The sequence below is a fragment of the Vanellus vanellus genome, assembly GCF_965231255.1.
Source record: "Vanellus vanellus genome assembly, chromosome: Z".
NCBI lineage: Eukaryota > Metazoa > Chordata > Aves > Charadriiformes > Charadriidae > Vanellus > Vanellus vanellus.
Genome location: NC_138908.1, coordinates 86533934 through 86550462, shown reverse-complemented (window position 1 = coordinate 86550462; position 16529 = coordinate 86533934). Strand labels below are relative to the sequence as shown.

Here is a 16529-nt window from a genome sequence, read left to right as displayed (position 1 = left end):
AACTCAAATACTTCAAGGCCATCTGATATTGCCACTCCTAATTTAGGAGAGATGTCTGAGAAACGCTTCGTGGCCCTCACTACTGCCTTCTAGAAAATAAGAGAGCTGTATAGGAATGCCCACACATAGAATCTCTCCGTGGACAACAAAATCTCTCTCCATCTCAAAATACTTCTGCCTTCTATGTCTCGGGTAAGCAGAATATGGAAAGCTCGTTAGCAGATGACGTAGCGGACAAGTCTTGAGCCACGAACTTCTCTCACTCTCTGGCAGTGGCGCAGGATATTCAGGATACTATGGAAGCGCTTATCCACTTTCAGTTGAGTGAACTCTTTGATATCAGCCTCCACAATAAAAAATTCACCTGGAAAACAAATGACTTTGCTGTAGAAATTACTATGTTGTAGGATACACTTAACATTTCACAAATAACAATACAACCTCTTCTTAACAATTCCACACACTGATGAAAAAATACAACCAGCAGTAGGACAGCCTCACACTCTCAGGAATATTGTTCTATTTCTTAAATTTGTCACCAGAAAGAAGAATTACCAACCTTCCCATGAAGTTCAACTACCCTGCATCATCCACAGGCCCCATTCAGCGAGCTGCCTGTTGCCAGCTGTATTTACTAACATCTCTCAAACCATCCACACTCCTTTATCAGGGTATAAAGTCTGTAGCAGTCCAAAATACCACCCAGGGCCAGATACAAGATGTTCCACAGATGTGCCAGAACACAGGGATAGTAGAAAGTCAACTGACAGCACACCTCAAAGAGCCTTGATGCCTAACAGTAAACTACTTTGACGCCTTGCCCATTGGCATTCCGCTCTTGATGATGCCCAAAGCAAAACCAGAGAGATGCTCAGGGTCTGCTTACACATCATAGCACAGCTTTACAAATAAAGGCATCACACTTCAGCATTTCAATCATGCAGCACAGCTGAGTAGCAGTGTAATTTGAATCCCAAATAATTGCTTTTCCATGTCTGAAATAAGCTGTGGCTTGATGATGTTCTCTCAGCAGGCACTCAAGTTCTGGAATTGGCCCTCTGCAAATAAAAGGAAGGAGACCTGCATACATCAGTCCATCATTCCCTTGACTGTCATCAGATTTGGAAAAGCATAATTATTGGTTAATTAAGAAAATGCAAGAAAAAGACTAACCACTTGGAACAGCATCCTCCCCATGTCTCTAAGAAAATGGCACAGGAAGGTCCCGCATCAGAGCTGGCAGCCCATCCCTTCTTGCAGTTTATTAACTTTCTAAAATGAAATTCTCATTGTCAAGTGCTTGTAAGAAACAAAGGCCTTGACTGGAGTTAATGCATTTAAAATGCCTGCAACAGAAGCCCAAGAGCAAGACCCCACAAACAGGTACACACGAGGAAGGAAGAATTTATTCAAAGCACTCCATAGCTATATTCACTAGCTGTTATTTCATATTCAGTCTTTATACACTGCTCAGATGGGAGATAATTATAGATCTAGTAAAATGACTGTACATTTAAGACTTCCTGTAACATGGCATAAGATTTTAACCACGCACCTTCACAAAACCGTAAGAATGAAGAGCAACCTGAAACCGGGAACATGCTATTTAAGATATAAGACAGAAATATCCAATTATCTTTAAGGAGAGTAAGTAGAAGGAAATAACATTCTTTTGTAGTATCATGCATTCAAGTCTTACAAGAAAAGTGGAAGGCTAAGGGTATTCTAGCTCAGAAAAGGAGGACAGCATTCTCTCTTCACCTTTTACCCTTGAAGTAAGGCAGAGGCAGCATCGTCTTAGATAAGATGGAGCAACTCCTTTCTATTAAATTATTGGAGAGTCCTTCCAGTTTAACCAAGGAGAACGCAGCTGAGCTGATGCTAGCTGCAAAGCTGAAGATGCCAGGAAAGCTTTTATTTATTCATCAAACCAGTACAAAATAGCTTTACACAGGCAAATCTGCGTTTTTCTGTAAATGTTTCATCTTTAAATTTCACCTTATGAGTGATCTAACAAGGACATGCACTCGACTCTGAAGGAGCATCCAAGGATGTGACAGTCATTAGAACTCAAGTCCCAGAGTGCTGTTTACAAGTGTAGTGTTCCCCAAAATATTGCTCAGCCAGAGCTGAAGAATAACAGACCGTGTTTTCTCACAGACGGGGCAATTTTGAGAGTCGGCGACACAGATGTCTAATAGGAAGTAGAATCTTCCAGAGACAATAACTGTAAAAAGCTAGAGGTCTTGCCCCAAATGGGAACTATGCTGGAATCTCAGAGCTTGCAAGAATGCCAAATTCGCATACAGATGAGAAGTGGAAAGTTTGTTTACTTGGAAAAGAAAAAAACCCCTGCATAACTGCTTAAAATATAACTAAAAGTCAGATAGAGACGATTTGCAATTTCCAGTAATAGGGCAGTACCCCTAAATCGTGTTAGGAACCCAGGGATAATCCGCATACCGGTTTGGCAGCCTGTTGTACCTGGGGGAGCATCAGAATGTCCTGAATCTGTGCAGAATACAATTTCTTCTTAGATTTGCCCAGAACTCAGGGCAGCAACATTCAGCATAGCAAGATATTGTTTACGAAGAAACCAGAGCTGGCTAAAGGGTGGTGGTTTGGTTGGGAACAGTAACTCCATGCACTAAATAACAAGCTGAACTAACAGAGTCACCTTACTAGCTGGGAAGTTACCCCAATAAACCAGGCAGTGTCTTTTCTCATCTTGAAATCAGAGGAAGAGGTCAGCTGGCAATCAGCCCAGTCCGAGAAACTGTGGGAATCCTAAGCAGAGAGACACTCACAACAGAAATTTAACCAAACACATCAATGCATACACAACCTCAACCTGAAAAATGCAATGGATAAAGACATTTAATCATTTTGTGCTGGCCAGATAAGAACCAGCTGACAGCCTGCCAGACCTTTTCTCTAGACTTTCTAGATCATTAGTCACAACAAACAAAAACAAAACAAAACATCTACCACATACACACACACACACACTCAGATGCTGAATGTCCTAGTTTCCTAACTGAACTTTCCAGCCTAAAGAAGAAAATAAAGACTGTCTCTCAGGTACTTGAAGAAACTAAAAGCCTCAATTTTTCAGACTTAAAAAAAGAAAACACTTTCTGGCAGAAAATTATCTCTGACTAGTTGTAGCTTTCTCAAGTTGCTACAATGGCTCCTTCACTGCAGCTGAGGCTGCCGTGGCTCACCTTGCAGACTAAGCAGCATTCCAGACCTAGGAGGGCCCTTCTAGTGTTTAGCCTTTCTCTCCTCTACAGCCACAGGCTCAAACTCCTTACTATCATCCTGAGGACAGTAACAGTTAAAGCAGAAAAAAAAAAAAAAGTAAATTTATAATTTGTAAATTAAAAATGAGGAAGCAGGTATTTTAAGAAATCACAGATTAATATAAGCCATTGTTAAATTGAAGCAAAACTTGTCTAGAAAAAAAATATATATTCAAGCCCAAATCAGAAGCCAGTCACATGAAGTAGCCTAATTGCATGCCTTTAGCATGCTTCTATTAAAGTCCTTTACAACACTGACTTTCATATGACATGTATATCTTATAGGTCTCAAAATAAAAGAAGTGCCAGGCACGTCCAACATATCAGAATTTTTTCCCTACAGAAGAGATGCATTTAGAATCTAGTAGTTAGTGATGTTACCACCATACCATAAATATTGAGTCTTGATAAGCAACAAATCCAAAGGAAGGAAGAAAAAGTTGTCGTTTGTCATAAGGTGACTCCTGAGTCCCAGTGAATGCTTAGGGCAGAATGTTTTTACATTCTGTCCAGGGAAAAAATTCAGAGGTGGGCACCAAGGTGTTGTCAAAAAAAGATCTCTCTTTCTGTGAGACAGAAGAGAGTTTGCTCCACACTTTATGTCTGAACTTGGAAACATGAGTGCATTCTAAGGACATTGCCAAGCTCAATACATGCAGTACACCCCTCCAGGAATAATTACATACTTGTTCTCAAAATGAAAGGAATGTCAAAAAGGGGATTTTAATATTAGAGATTTGCTGTGCCACATATCTTTGGAAAAACTAACCTGTACGAACAGCTTGCTTATAAATTGAAAGACATTTTGGTGCATTTTTGTTCCCTCTACGCTTTTAAGAAGAGAAAATTTCTTAAGACTATCAGACAGCCCTGTCTCTTCCACAAAGCCACTGCAGCATGAGTGATTACCCAGATTTCCCAACTTCAGAACAAATTTTTAATAGTTCATCTCCATTCTAGCTTAAAAATTGAAAACACAGTTTATGCAGTTTGGTTACCAAATTAGGAGTTTTCAAAACCTGTAAGGATTCCAAAGTAAATCTTTGTGCACACAAGTTTTTGCTACAACATGCCACGAAAGTGACACGTTTTCAGTGAAAACATATAAAAGTAACCAAATGAGTTAGGGGAAGACTCTTCAGTCAAAACAATAACCCATGTTGCTAAACTATAGACTTTATCCAGAAGAGGTGACCAGATTTTATACTGAGTACCCAGTTCTGTAGAGTAAAGAGACATTTATGTTCCTCATGGCCTAGTATCTGATCTGGAGATGAATCTCATTTCTGTTCTCCTCCCCTTATATCAAGGGAGAACCAGAACTTTCATTGCTCCAGACTGTTGAAGCATTGTTCATCCCCTGTGCTGGACAGGAATTCTTCAGGGCCAAATCTGATTTAGGCTGTGGCACCATGTGCTGGGAAGGGAGGGAAAGCCCGCTAAGTCTACAGATTCCCCATCCCCCGGGTTCTCTGTCTGAGAATAAGCAATAGCGGGTTTTCTAAAATTTTTTGAGACTGATGATTTTAAACACTCCCACAGGTTAAACCATTCCATCAACTACCAGAGTGCCCAGATGGACTGTTTTCTGAGAATAAGATCATAGAATCATAGAATCAGTGAGGTTGGAAGGGACCTTTAAGATCATCAAGTCCAACCAGTAACCTACCCTGATAAAAACACCACCACTCCTAAACCATGTCCCTAAGCAGCTCATCTACCCTTTTCTTAAACACCTCCAGGGATGGTGAATCCACCACCTCTCTGGGCAGCTTATTCCAATGTTTAATAACCCTTTCAGTGAAAAAATGCTTCCTAACATCTAATCTAAACCTGCCCTGACATAACTTGAACCCGTTTCCTCTTGTCCTATCACTTGTCGCCAGGGAGAAGAGGTCAGCTCCCATCTCTCTAAAACCTCCTTTCAGGTAGTTGTAGAGGGTGATAAGGTCTCCCCTCAGCCTCCTCTTCTCCAGGCTAAACAACCCCAGATCCCTCAGTCGTTCCTCATAAAGTTTGTCCTCCAGACCCTTCACCAGCTTTGTAGCCCTTCTCTGGACACGCTCCAACACCTCAATGTCCTTCTTGTAGTGAGGGGCCCAAAACTGAACACAGTACTCGCGGTGAGGCCTCACCAGTGCCGAGTACAGGGGGATGATTACTTCCCTAGTCTGGCTCACCACACTATTCCTGATGCAGGCCAGGATGGTGTTGGCCTTCTTGGCTGCCTGGGCACACTGCTGGCTCATGCTCAGCCGGTTGTCCACCAACACCCCCAGGTCCTTTTCTGCCAGGCAGCTTTCGAGCCACTCCGCCCCCAGTCTGTAGCGCTGCATGGGGTTGTTGTGACCCAAGTGCAGGACCCGACACTTGGCCTTGTTGAACCTCATACCATTGGCCTCAGCCCATCTGTCCAGCCTGTCCAGATCCCTCTGCAGAGCCAATCTACCCTCAAGCAGATCAACACGCCCCCCCAGTTTAGTGTCGTCTGCGAACTTACTGAGGGTGCACTCGATCCCCTCATCCAGATCGTTGATAAAGATATTAAAGAGAACGGGCCCCAGCACCGATCCCTGGGGGAACAAGTTACACTACAACATGGAAAGCACATGCTGTCATCGGTCATTCAATATTTTGACCTGCATTTTTATACTTGTGCTGCAATATCCGAATGCTATGAGTTTGGTACTAACAAATGTAAAAAAAATACCTTTTGTATCCTTAGTTTCTTCTTCCAGGAACCTGTGGTAGAGATTTCTGACTGCTGCATTCATAGATTTCAAAGGCTGATGCAGTATCTTGTACTTGCCCACCACAGCCTTGTTAATTTCTTGAACAACTGCATTAATTTGATCGTACGTTAAACGACCTTTCATATACCTACAAATAAAAATAAAAAGCAGTAACCAGAAAGTCACAAGTGAAATTCCGTGTTTATTTTTCTTTCATCAGCCTTAATTGAACATGTTATTCCTAGTTAGAAGCAGTTTCTTCTGCTTTGTGTTAATGAATAAATGTAGTAGTTAATTTTGTTCATTTCCTTGACCGTTTAATAATGTTGAAAAGCCAGAAAGATGAAACATTAGAAAACTAAATTAAGAAGTAAAAAATATCCAGTGCTTAAGCTGTAAGGAGCTTTTCAAAATTGAGTAAAGGTTGCTTTTATAGTGTACCACTTAAACTACAAACACAAAAAATCAAGTAACTTTGCAGAAAACATAACATTGAGCCAAAACTGAAATTAAATGTTTCTGAGTAAGAGTGCAGTTTGGTTCATATTATAGTCATAAATAACCTGTGTTTGATCTTACAGCCATTCCTTTGTTTTGTTTTGTTTTTGTTTTTGTTTTTTTTTTTTTGTTGTTGTTGTTGTTTGGTGGTGGTTTTTTTTTTTTTGCTTTTTTCTTTTTTTTTTAAGAAATACCAGTTTTGTGTTGTTTTCTATATTTTATCGTGCAGCCTACTGAGCTATACAGACACAGTTCTGCACTACCAACATCCACTTCTGAACTTTCAGAGTATTTCATAAAACTAGTACGAAAATAGTAAGATCTGTTGATAACAGCCTGGAGGTACAGGAAGCACAGAAGATAAAAACAAAGCGATGTGGAAATATTAGAGCACTGGAATATTTGCAAGCAAGGCTATTCAGCATTTATAGATGTAAAGGCATGCATTCAAGGAAACAGGAAACATACTACAAACTGAGAAGCCATTATATAAGAATGAAATCTGAAACTCATATGACAAGCAGTACGCTAAACACAAAACAAAACCCCAGAAAACACTGCAGTAAAAGCCAGGGCAACCTCGCAACTTGAATTATCCTGTAATCACCATTCGGCATACAGTATCAGCTTGCAGATATATGGAATTGAGAAAAGTGTTACACTTCATTTTAAGAATGAATGGGGTTCTTTAGGTCAGGACATCAGGCAGCTAAAAGCTGGAGGACAATAAGACTGAAGAGATCAATGAACAGGAAATTCTTCCCTCATTTTAATATGAAAACCTTTATCTTTGAAAAACATACAAAGAATTGCAAGCACAAGTAGCTAATGAATTACAAATTCAATATTTCAAACCAGAAGACAGGCAGGCATTCTACAATTGCCAACTAAAAATAAGTGCTTGCTGCAGATTTTAGTAACAGCCAGTCCCTGTCAGGGAAATAGGTTTGCACAGGGTGCGTAAAAACTCCTGAAATCAAAGCAATTGCTCTAATTTCACACTGAATTGCTACTAAGTTATTTGTAGCCAGTTTACAACTTTATTGGTATTTCGCTTAATCCAGATTCAAAGTTAGAGCTGCAGCCATTTTTATAAAAATGCTCTACTTAGCACACATAACATCTTTTCAAATAAAAGCAAGCACTACCACTCCTGAAATGCAGTCACACTTGGCATAAATAAGTAACACAGCCCATAACCACAGAAGGGCTTTGCCTGTATACATTAACTGCTATTTATTGCTCTATATGCATCCCTTAGCCTATTTATAAAGTCACGGGGGAACGTGCAGAGCCGTGAATATTAAGGCCAGAGGTATAAAGCACCTATATTTAGGTTCCTGTGCTCCCACTATCAATAGAGATACAGTGGATACACTTAGTGAATCCAAGAGAACACCTCAGCTCCTTCCCACAAAGAAACAAAGAAGCAGCATTCAGCTGCCTAAACCTCTGCACTGAGTGCTCTTTGACCAGCCCTCAGGCATCCAAGATGCTCTCAGGAGGGCAGCAGATGTGCTGTGCTAGGGTATACAGAAAATTCAGAAACTAAAGATCTGGCAGTACACGCCAAAGCATCTCCAATGGCACCAGACAGTTCTGCTCAGGCAACTGCAATACACCATGACAGCTAAGCAGCTGAGATGTTTTCTGGTTTCCACCAACTGTACTGACTAGCGACAAGAGCAGGAGTGGGGGCACTCGGGGAGCGTGAAGACACCTGCGTCACAGACACGTAAATGCAGGCGCCTTAATCTGAAACTACATTCTGTCAAAAAGCAACTGGAATTTTTCTTCTGTGCGTAACTGTAAGGATCATAAAACCCCCAGCTGTTCCACAGTCTTCTCATGTTTCTATCCAGCCATGGCTAGCAAACCCGTAAGTACTAACGTTTATTTCAGTCCATACATACACTAACATAAAAATACAAAGTCAAGGAGTTTCAAATTCATCCATTTAATTTAGGCTTAAAATAACTTTAAAAATCGGCTTCACTACACCAAAAGGAAAAAAATTCAGAACTCTTTACAGAAAAAAAAAAAAAAAAAAAAAAGAGTGACCCAATTTCTTTTTTTAATCCACAGAAGCCCTTTTCAAAACTTTTTTCCATAGGTATGAAAACCAAAGCACAATGCTACATTCTTCGAAGAAAATAACAACATCAATATATCGCATATATACCACTGGAAAAGAGATAAATCTCTTAATGGCCAACCTGCTCCCTCAAAAACACTTAGGCTAAAAGAAACATATATTCTCCCAAGTTACCATTTTCTGAGACTTTTGAGTTATAATAAATGTGCAGATTCTAAAAATATGTTAAGCAGTAAGAATTTTAGAGACAGAATAAAGCAAGCATTTTCCTTTGCCTTGAATTCAAAGGTAACCGAGACATCTACTGTGCCATTTCCTTTTTCTTCCTCCAAAAAGTGCCTTCCTGCAACAGATATGAAGGCTCAGATAATTTGCAAGTTTCTTACTGTGCGAGAATATTCTATTTGATCAAGGTGCTCCATATCTGCACCTTAACACAGCGTGTACCTTTGTTAAATACCTGCTGCAGACTTCTAAAAATAGGAAGTCACTGAAAACTGCATATCCCTTTTAGTGCCCTAATGATGTAAGGGATAGATTCTCCTTCACTTTCAGCACAAAGGGGATGAAAACCACCTAGATTTTTCAGTTAAAATCTACCACAGCTGTGGTTAGGAGGGATTGAGGAATGAAACTCTTGGCAGATGCAAACCCCATGATACCCAGCTGGTATGGGATTTAGACACATGTGATGCATATGCACAGTTGGGCTTTATTAAGTCCCTCAGACAGGCTTAGCACAGGCACAGTCCTGTGCTAGCACAGCCACGTGGCTCCAGGACCAGAGCTGCGTAAAAGTGCTGTAGTATCCCTTGTTACTATTGCCAGAAGATATAAGAAATCCTACATCAGAACCAGCGATGACCTGGAGAACTAGGATATGACCCTAATCCTCATTCTCTTAGAAGAATATGTCAGGTGTGAGAAAGTTTGGGTCACAAATATTTGCTGCTTAGATTTGATTAAATAGTATGCAAAATTGCAATCTTAGTGGACTCCCCAAATCTTGTATTGCAACACTGCCAGGCAACAGGAAAAAAAAATGGTATATTAATAGGCCTACTTAAATTCATGTAAATCTTCCTTCAAAGAACAGACATGCTTTTCCCATCTGAATAAAAATATTTCTATAGTTCATAAGCACAGTCTAAGATGCAACCTTTCCATAAACCCGAGATGAATAGAAGAGTATCCAGCTGGCCTCTGTCCCCATTCTCCCCACCCACAAACAGCGGCAGAAAACCTCCCACTTTAAAGGATAATGAAACACTTCCAGGGATTATCAGGGAAGATCATAGCTTTAACTGGAGGTTAAGACAACATTTGGCTGGAATGGTCTATGTCTGCTTTGCTTGCCTTAGCAGAGATAATGACAAAAAATTCCCATGCTCCAGCTTTTACCTTTCAAAAATTCTATTAGGAGAGAAGTACCTAAGGGAGTACATCCACCAAATACTAGATATGATCTGCAGAATAAAAATACCAGATGCACGCACTTTTAAATAGTAACCAAAATAATCCTTTATTATTAGCTCAACATTCAGGCTCCTTCATTTTTTGGTTTGAGCAATTTGGTGGAAGAAAACGGACATTGCTCACCTGAAAATTTTGAAAGCTATAGAAAAGATGATTTGGAAGCTTCAAGTAAATCACAGACTCAAAAAAAATTCTTATTGAAACAAGTGTTGCCAGGGAACACACAAAATCTAGAGTCTAGATAACAATTTAGCCTTAGGCATTAACAGAATTTTCTCTTTATTGCAGAAATATTTGCCATTGTCCCCAAAGTGCCAATTAAGAAAAGTTATTCCTACATGACAGACTTCAAACAAGGATATCTATTAATCAGATCCTGGTGGTAGGGGAAAAAGCCCACAGCTTTCTATTCCAGAAATTTGCGATATTTCAGTGGGAGGTGTTTTTGGTTTAACAAGTCTGATCTCTTGCCCCATCTCAAAACAGGTAAGTCAAGACTTGAAGTTTTTGTAAACCAATACCTGGGTCAAATAAAAGCAGCATTTAAAATTGGTTTTCTTTTTAAGTGTAACCATACCTTTCATCTTATGAGATGATGGCTCTTTTTTTTTTTAAATGTCAGTTCTCAAAACATGAAGATAACCCATCTACTAGCTAATATATTGCTGTTTGTACAACTAAAGTGACTTTTGAGATGAGTTTGGGTTTTATCTGATTAGTTCTGATCTTCCCTACATATACATGAAGTACCACCAAATTAGCTCTATTCCTTTCATTTTCAGGTTTGCTGGTATTGCATATAAACTATTTGAAGTTATCATTATGATGTTTCACCCTGTGGAACATTTAAAATTTCAAAACATCTGTCAGTCTCAGTTCTGCATAAGCTCACTTTCCCAAACCTACATTTGCCACCCAAACTGGCATGACAGGGTCTAAGAAAAGCTGTGTTTACTTACGCAGGAACACTTTCAAATTCTTCTGTGGTTATTAAGGGTGCTTCTTTAATAAGTCTGGGCTCTTTTGTAGGTTTCTTTGTACGTTCGGGTTCTACAACTTTTGTTTGTTCTTCACATTTCACAGTTAGCCCAGTGATGCTGTAAAATGAATGAATATTAAGTGTATAAATAGCTGATAAGTCGTAAGGAGAATACCATTATATTATCAAGTCTGCTTCCTCACAGACCTAAGTTCTGACCCATCTGTTAGGCTGGATGAACACAATTCACCATCTTGCCTGAAAGAAAAATAAATAAAGCAAGCCTACTCCATTTCAAATTGCATACTTTAGCTGACTTCATTATAGCTCTTCATTTCTCTGCTAGAGAGGCTGCTAGCAGGTGAATTGGAAGCAGTCCAAATGCAGCACAGAGCAGTTAAGAATTCAATGTACCATTACATTTCACAGAACATGAGGCCTCGCCTCTTATCAGATGAACCAGAGCACAGAGCTGCAGCCTAACAGGCAGATTTGAAATACTTCACAGCTCTTTGAAACAAGTTCAAATCTTGGGAAGCCTGACTCATCCATTAATCTTTTGAAGCAAAGAAATTCAACACCATCCAGCAGGCTGGGATTTTTTAATTTTTTTTTTTTTTTTAGGCAAGATCCCAAAAGCTGAGGAATTTCTTGCTTTGAGTGATTATTACAGCATTATTTTTATAAATTCACCCTTCCTCCAAACCTTCAGCTTAGAGCCTCAAATGAAGCGTTATTCGCCAGCCACCCACCTAGCTGCTCTCCTACTCATCAGTAGGACAGCAAAGAGGATGCATTTGGCCAAATTCACTGTCATCTGAATACAAGAACATTACTGGGCTGAGATGTGCAACAGAAATAACTAAAGCAGCACTGAGCTGACCTATCACAAAGAACTGATCCTCTACTTTGATCTAACCTTCCCACAAGAAGAGATCTTTCTTTGTCGTGGGGCCCTACAGTCAGCGAACGGCACAGCATGCCTCTGTTGACCCAAAGGCTGGGATTTGACGTGTCATTTGACAACCCCAATCCCAGTGTCCCATTTCCCAGGTAAGACTGCAGTGTGGAGGGAAGCCAGTGCCACCTGCTGGGCTCCCAAACTATCTGGTCCATGACAGTTTGCACCTTAAAACTTCACTCCTCCGTAGACTCCAGTCTCCTGCCATCCTCCTCACTTTTCTCCTCTTTTCTTATCTAGATGATTCCCCTCCTCCAGGTACTTCTGCTTTGGGTTCCTAACCACTACCTTGCCCGTACATTGCTACAGTGAGGTGGTGCACATTCAGCTCACTGCTGACCTGCACAACGAAAAGAAAGAACCAAGGCTTGTATTCAAAATGTGGGCTTGGCGTAGTGAGAAACTGCTCTCAATAAACACCTGGAATAAAAAGGGCCTAAGATACATTGAACTTGTTTTTTATTTCAGTGAGATTCCTCTAATATAAGAACATCAAAACCAAGAACACAGGAGAGAAGCAATACCTAAAGCTATGAATTGTTCAATTCGTCTGTGTGGGCATTTTCATTCTTTCCGAGATCTGAAGACCTGCCTCCCCAGTGTTCAAGTGCTCACTCTGCTTTCTGCATTCCTTATCTCATGATATTCACTCAACAGACAATTAATACTCAGCTCCCCAAACATTTTTGGATGTAGAGGAACAGCAGTGGAGAAGGTCAATGGAGGAAGGTTTGGGGAAGAGGACTGAAGACCTGTTTACAGTGATACAGATGGACTCTGACAAATTATGGTCTGTCTTGCACTTGCTTGATCCTCCATTGCACAAAACAGTGAGCACCAAGAAGTGACAACATGGGGACAAAGGAAAAAGGGTGCTTTGACAAATGGCATTAACATATAATGTATTATTCCTCAGGAAAAAACAGCAGCACAAACTGACACTGTCAGAACAGCAGTTGTATACTGGCAGAGCATAATCTGTAGAAAATCATTAGAAAAACTTGCTTAGTTCTACATGTGTGGTTCCCTCTAGAAAGGGAAGAAGCAGCTAAAGTTGTATGACAATTAACTTTTGATCAAAAGCAGGACAAGACTGGAAGGTAAACCAACATCCTAAAGAATCTTTCCGATATCAGAGGTGACACAATGGCTAAACAAGCCTCATTTGCATCTAAATTCCAAGCAGCTAACATAAACTTAAGACAAAGGTTTTTCCTAAACTAAGAAAGTAAGTTATGAGGAGGCAGAAGTCCAGTGATAATCTCTGAAGAACTTACATTCATTCACACACACACGCAAAATTTTCTGCAACATCTAAATTGAAAAGGAACAAGACATCTCTAGACACATTTTAGGAGGCCATTTCCTAAGCTAAGAGTTCACATCTGAACAGTCGCATTCAGAAAAAAGCTTCTGCACAAGTCATCTCTCTACCAGCTAAGACTAGTCCAATTTTCAACACAAGCAGTGCCTACACAGATAAGAATATTGCTACACACACTTTTAAATTCCAGTTCCTTTTTCTCTTCTGTAACCCTGTTTCCACATCCTTAACCTTTTACTTTGCTGGAATAGGCCTGTAATGTTTTCAGCCTGAGGCTTGTCTGGCATTAGGAGCAAGACCAGGTAAAGCTGAGAGATTCAGGGCACATATTGGAAGCGTTGAATTCAACTAGACTGATGCATTGCCTTCTAACAAGCTACAAGGGTGGAAACAAGGGCTGGGATCTCCAGATGTTAAAATCGAGATGAGACCCCCATCTGGCATACACTAACAGCACTCAAAAATAAAAAGTAACAGACCAGAAAAAGAGCTGACCTCTCTGAGAAACCTAGTCAGAGTTATTATGTCTTACAAGCCTTCTGAATAATAGCTATTGTTTCACATACTTGTGTCTCATTCTCTTATTTGAGCTACTTTATACTGAACAGCTGCTTAGTACAGCCCTTTCAAAGGCAGGTGGATGTCATTGCTAGCTAAAATAAATGCCAGGCTGCTGCAGGAAAAGGAGAACAAAAATACCACAACCATAATTCAAATCCCCACAGAAAGATGATTGAGGTAAAGGACTTTTTTTTTATTATTATATTTGGAAGGGCAGTGTTGAACTTTAGCTCTTGTGACCCAGCATTTGGATCACTAACCCACCCCTCAATCCTTAGGCACTGCAACTACCAGATCATTGTGTTTGCAATTCTAAAGCAAGGAATGCTCAGATTTATCAAAGAACTAGCTTTATACTATAATGTCACACCTGCCACTGGAAGCTTCCATCTGAACAACTTGGCATTTTATAGGTTTCACCTGAGGGATTTGTTTGGGTGCTAGCACAAGCCTGGTAGTGAACAGTAAAGAGCAAACTCCAAAATCAATACATATAACCACACTGGCTCCCAAAATTTCACAATTAATATACAGTAAAAGGAGCAGAGCTCTACAGTGCTGCAGCTGGACACTGCCAGGAGCAGCCCCATACCTCCATACTCATATACCACATACCAGCTCTGAGTTGGTTTAGGCAGATGGGGAGGAATGTTTTCACGGAGGTGCTGTGCTTCAATTTGATCTCTCTCAGCAGACTTCTGGAGCTCCTGAAATTAACATTAGACTGCATCAGAAATCTGAAACTTAATGCCAAGCAAGTAAAATTAGTTTGTTGTTAGGGCAATGCTAAAATAATTTTTTTAAGTTAAGAGCTGCTATTTACTCTCTCCCCAACATCTTACTCCTTTACCCCCTACCTTCCCCAAGAGCATCTAGCAAAGCTCAGAAAAACAAAGCTAAGAGTGAGAAAACATAACTTTGTCGGTCCTTACACACAAAGTGTCGGAGAAATTCGAGTGGGCAAGAAATAAATCTGTAATAATATACCCTAGCAGGTCTGGGTGGTGGTGATGAAGAGATACTGCAGGAAACATCTACATTTCCCCAAACAACACTTTCACAAGAGACTTGGCACATGAAAGCACTGCTAATACACACTAAAACAACAAATAAATATTCTAATTAAGTAGTTTTCATAACTATTTTAAGTTAAAACTAGAACTGCCCTTCAGATCTCAGTATCTCTTATGATAAAGACATGCTTTCAATGTATAAACCTTGAACAATAAATTTTTTAATGTCCACTATGCTGAACAGCTGCTTAATAAACCATCAGAAAGCCTGTTCTGAGTCCCAGTTTCACTTGTAAGCACATGCATCCAAACACGCACTTAGGATCTAGAAAAGAGCACACGCACTTAGGATCTAGAAAAGAACAACTATGCAATTATCAAAGATTCCTTTGAATCTTTCAGCATTTTATGAACAGGGAAAAAGATTACTTTTAGCAAATTCTTCAGCTTTTCTTGCTGTTGAACTTCTGCTTCCATTTTATTCAGGAGATCATGCAACAGAACCATCTCATGTCCTATTTTACAGAGCATAGATTTGAGGGATGGTTCCTGACCTGTCAAAGAGAGAACGTTAAGCTAAAAAGCCAAAACACCTCCAACATAAAACCAAAATCCCATTCCGCTCCCCTCCACAAGCAGTGATTATCTGCTAACTCTATGCTCCCCAGCCACCGTATCTTCCCAGGAAAAGCAGTAATATTCACTAGTCAGTCAGCCTCCTACTCCATGGAGCCCACAGAGTTCAAAGCTGCTGCAGGAAAAAAGGCCCCTCTCCAGCACGAGGCTAGAAAGCACTAAGCTGTACCCACTACCACTGCAGACACAGCTTCTAAATGCAGCCTGGCTTTCACAACTCAGCACCCTGTTCTGCTTCATGATGTCCCTCTGTTTAGGGTTATAGTTCCTCTTCAAGCAGGAGGTTAGCCTAAATGACCAGCTGACCCCCCCAACCAACATTTCTATGATCCTGTGTAACCTCTATTTGTGCCTAGCAAAGGACAAGAGATGAATCCAAAACATTCAGATCAATTTCAGCACCTCAATTTAAATAAATTTGTTACCCACTGGGTGTTTACATCACAGCCAGGCACTCCTGGAATGCTAGGACAAGACACCTGTATAAACCTCCCATCTATGACTTTGCACATTTTTGTAATTAGGCTTAACATTCTTGCCAAGATATTTTTTCTTCTCCCATCTGCAGCTTTCACCACCAAATACATAGAATATAGGGTGCATTAACCACCAGTCTCCAAGTTCCTCAGAGAAGCATACTTTCACTTAGCTCACATTCTCTGCTTGGCACCTGATTCTCTGATAACACTCCCATTTCGCCATCCTTGCTCACTTTTTTGTTGTTGTTCTCTATATTTTACTTGATTTTCACTTCATGTAACATTCCTCGCCTAATTAGAGCATTCCCATTTTCTGCAGGGAGGTGCAACCCAAAACCCACTCTTAATTTCTTTTACCTATGTTTCTTAATTGAAGAGTCTTTTTAATAGTTGAAATCTTCATGTTGATGTGAAAGCATAAATCTTCCAGGTCTGAGGATGCCATATTCCTCTATTATCATACTGAGGGGAAA

General features: G+C 40.2%; 1 protein-coding gene across 1 annotated transcript; it reads right to left on the bottom strand.

Moving 5' to 3' along the window:
• Positions 1–215: 215 nt before the first annotated feature.
• Positions 216–16529, bottom strand: SKA1 (spindle and kinetochore associated complex subunit 1; the record flags this gene model as incomplete). The annotated part of the gene is made up of 6 exons (XM_082497598.1): positions 16414–16529; positions 15371–15495; positions 14544–14635; positions 11063–11200; positions 6013–6182; positions 216–364 (listed from the first exon to the last, which is right to left on the bottom strand). Exons 1-6 carry the CDS (start codon positions 16499–16501, stop codon positions 216–218), a joined length of 762 nt encoding a protein of 253 aa, XP_082353724.1. The 5' UTR covers positions 16502–16529.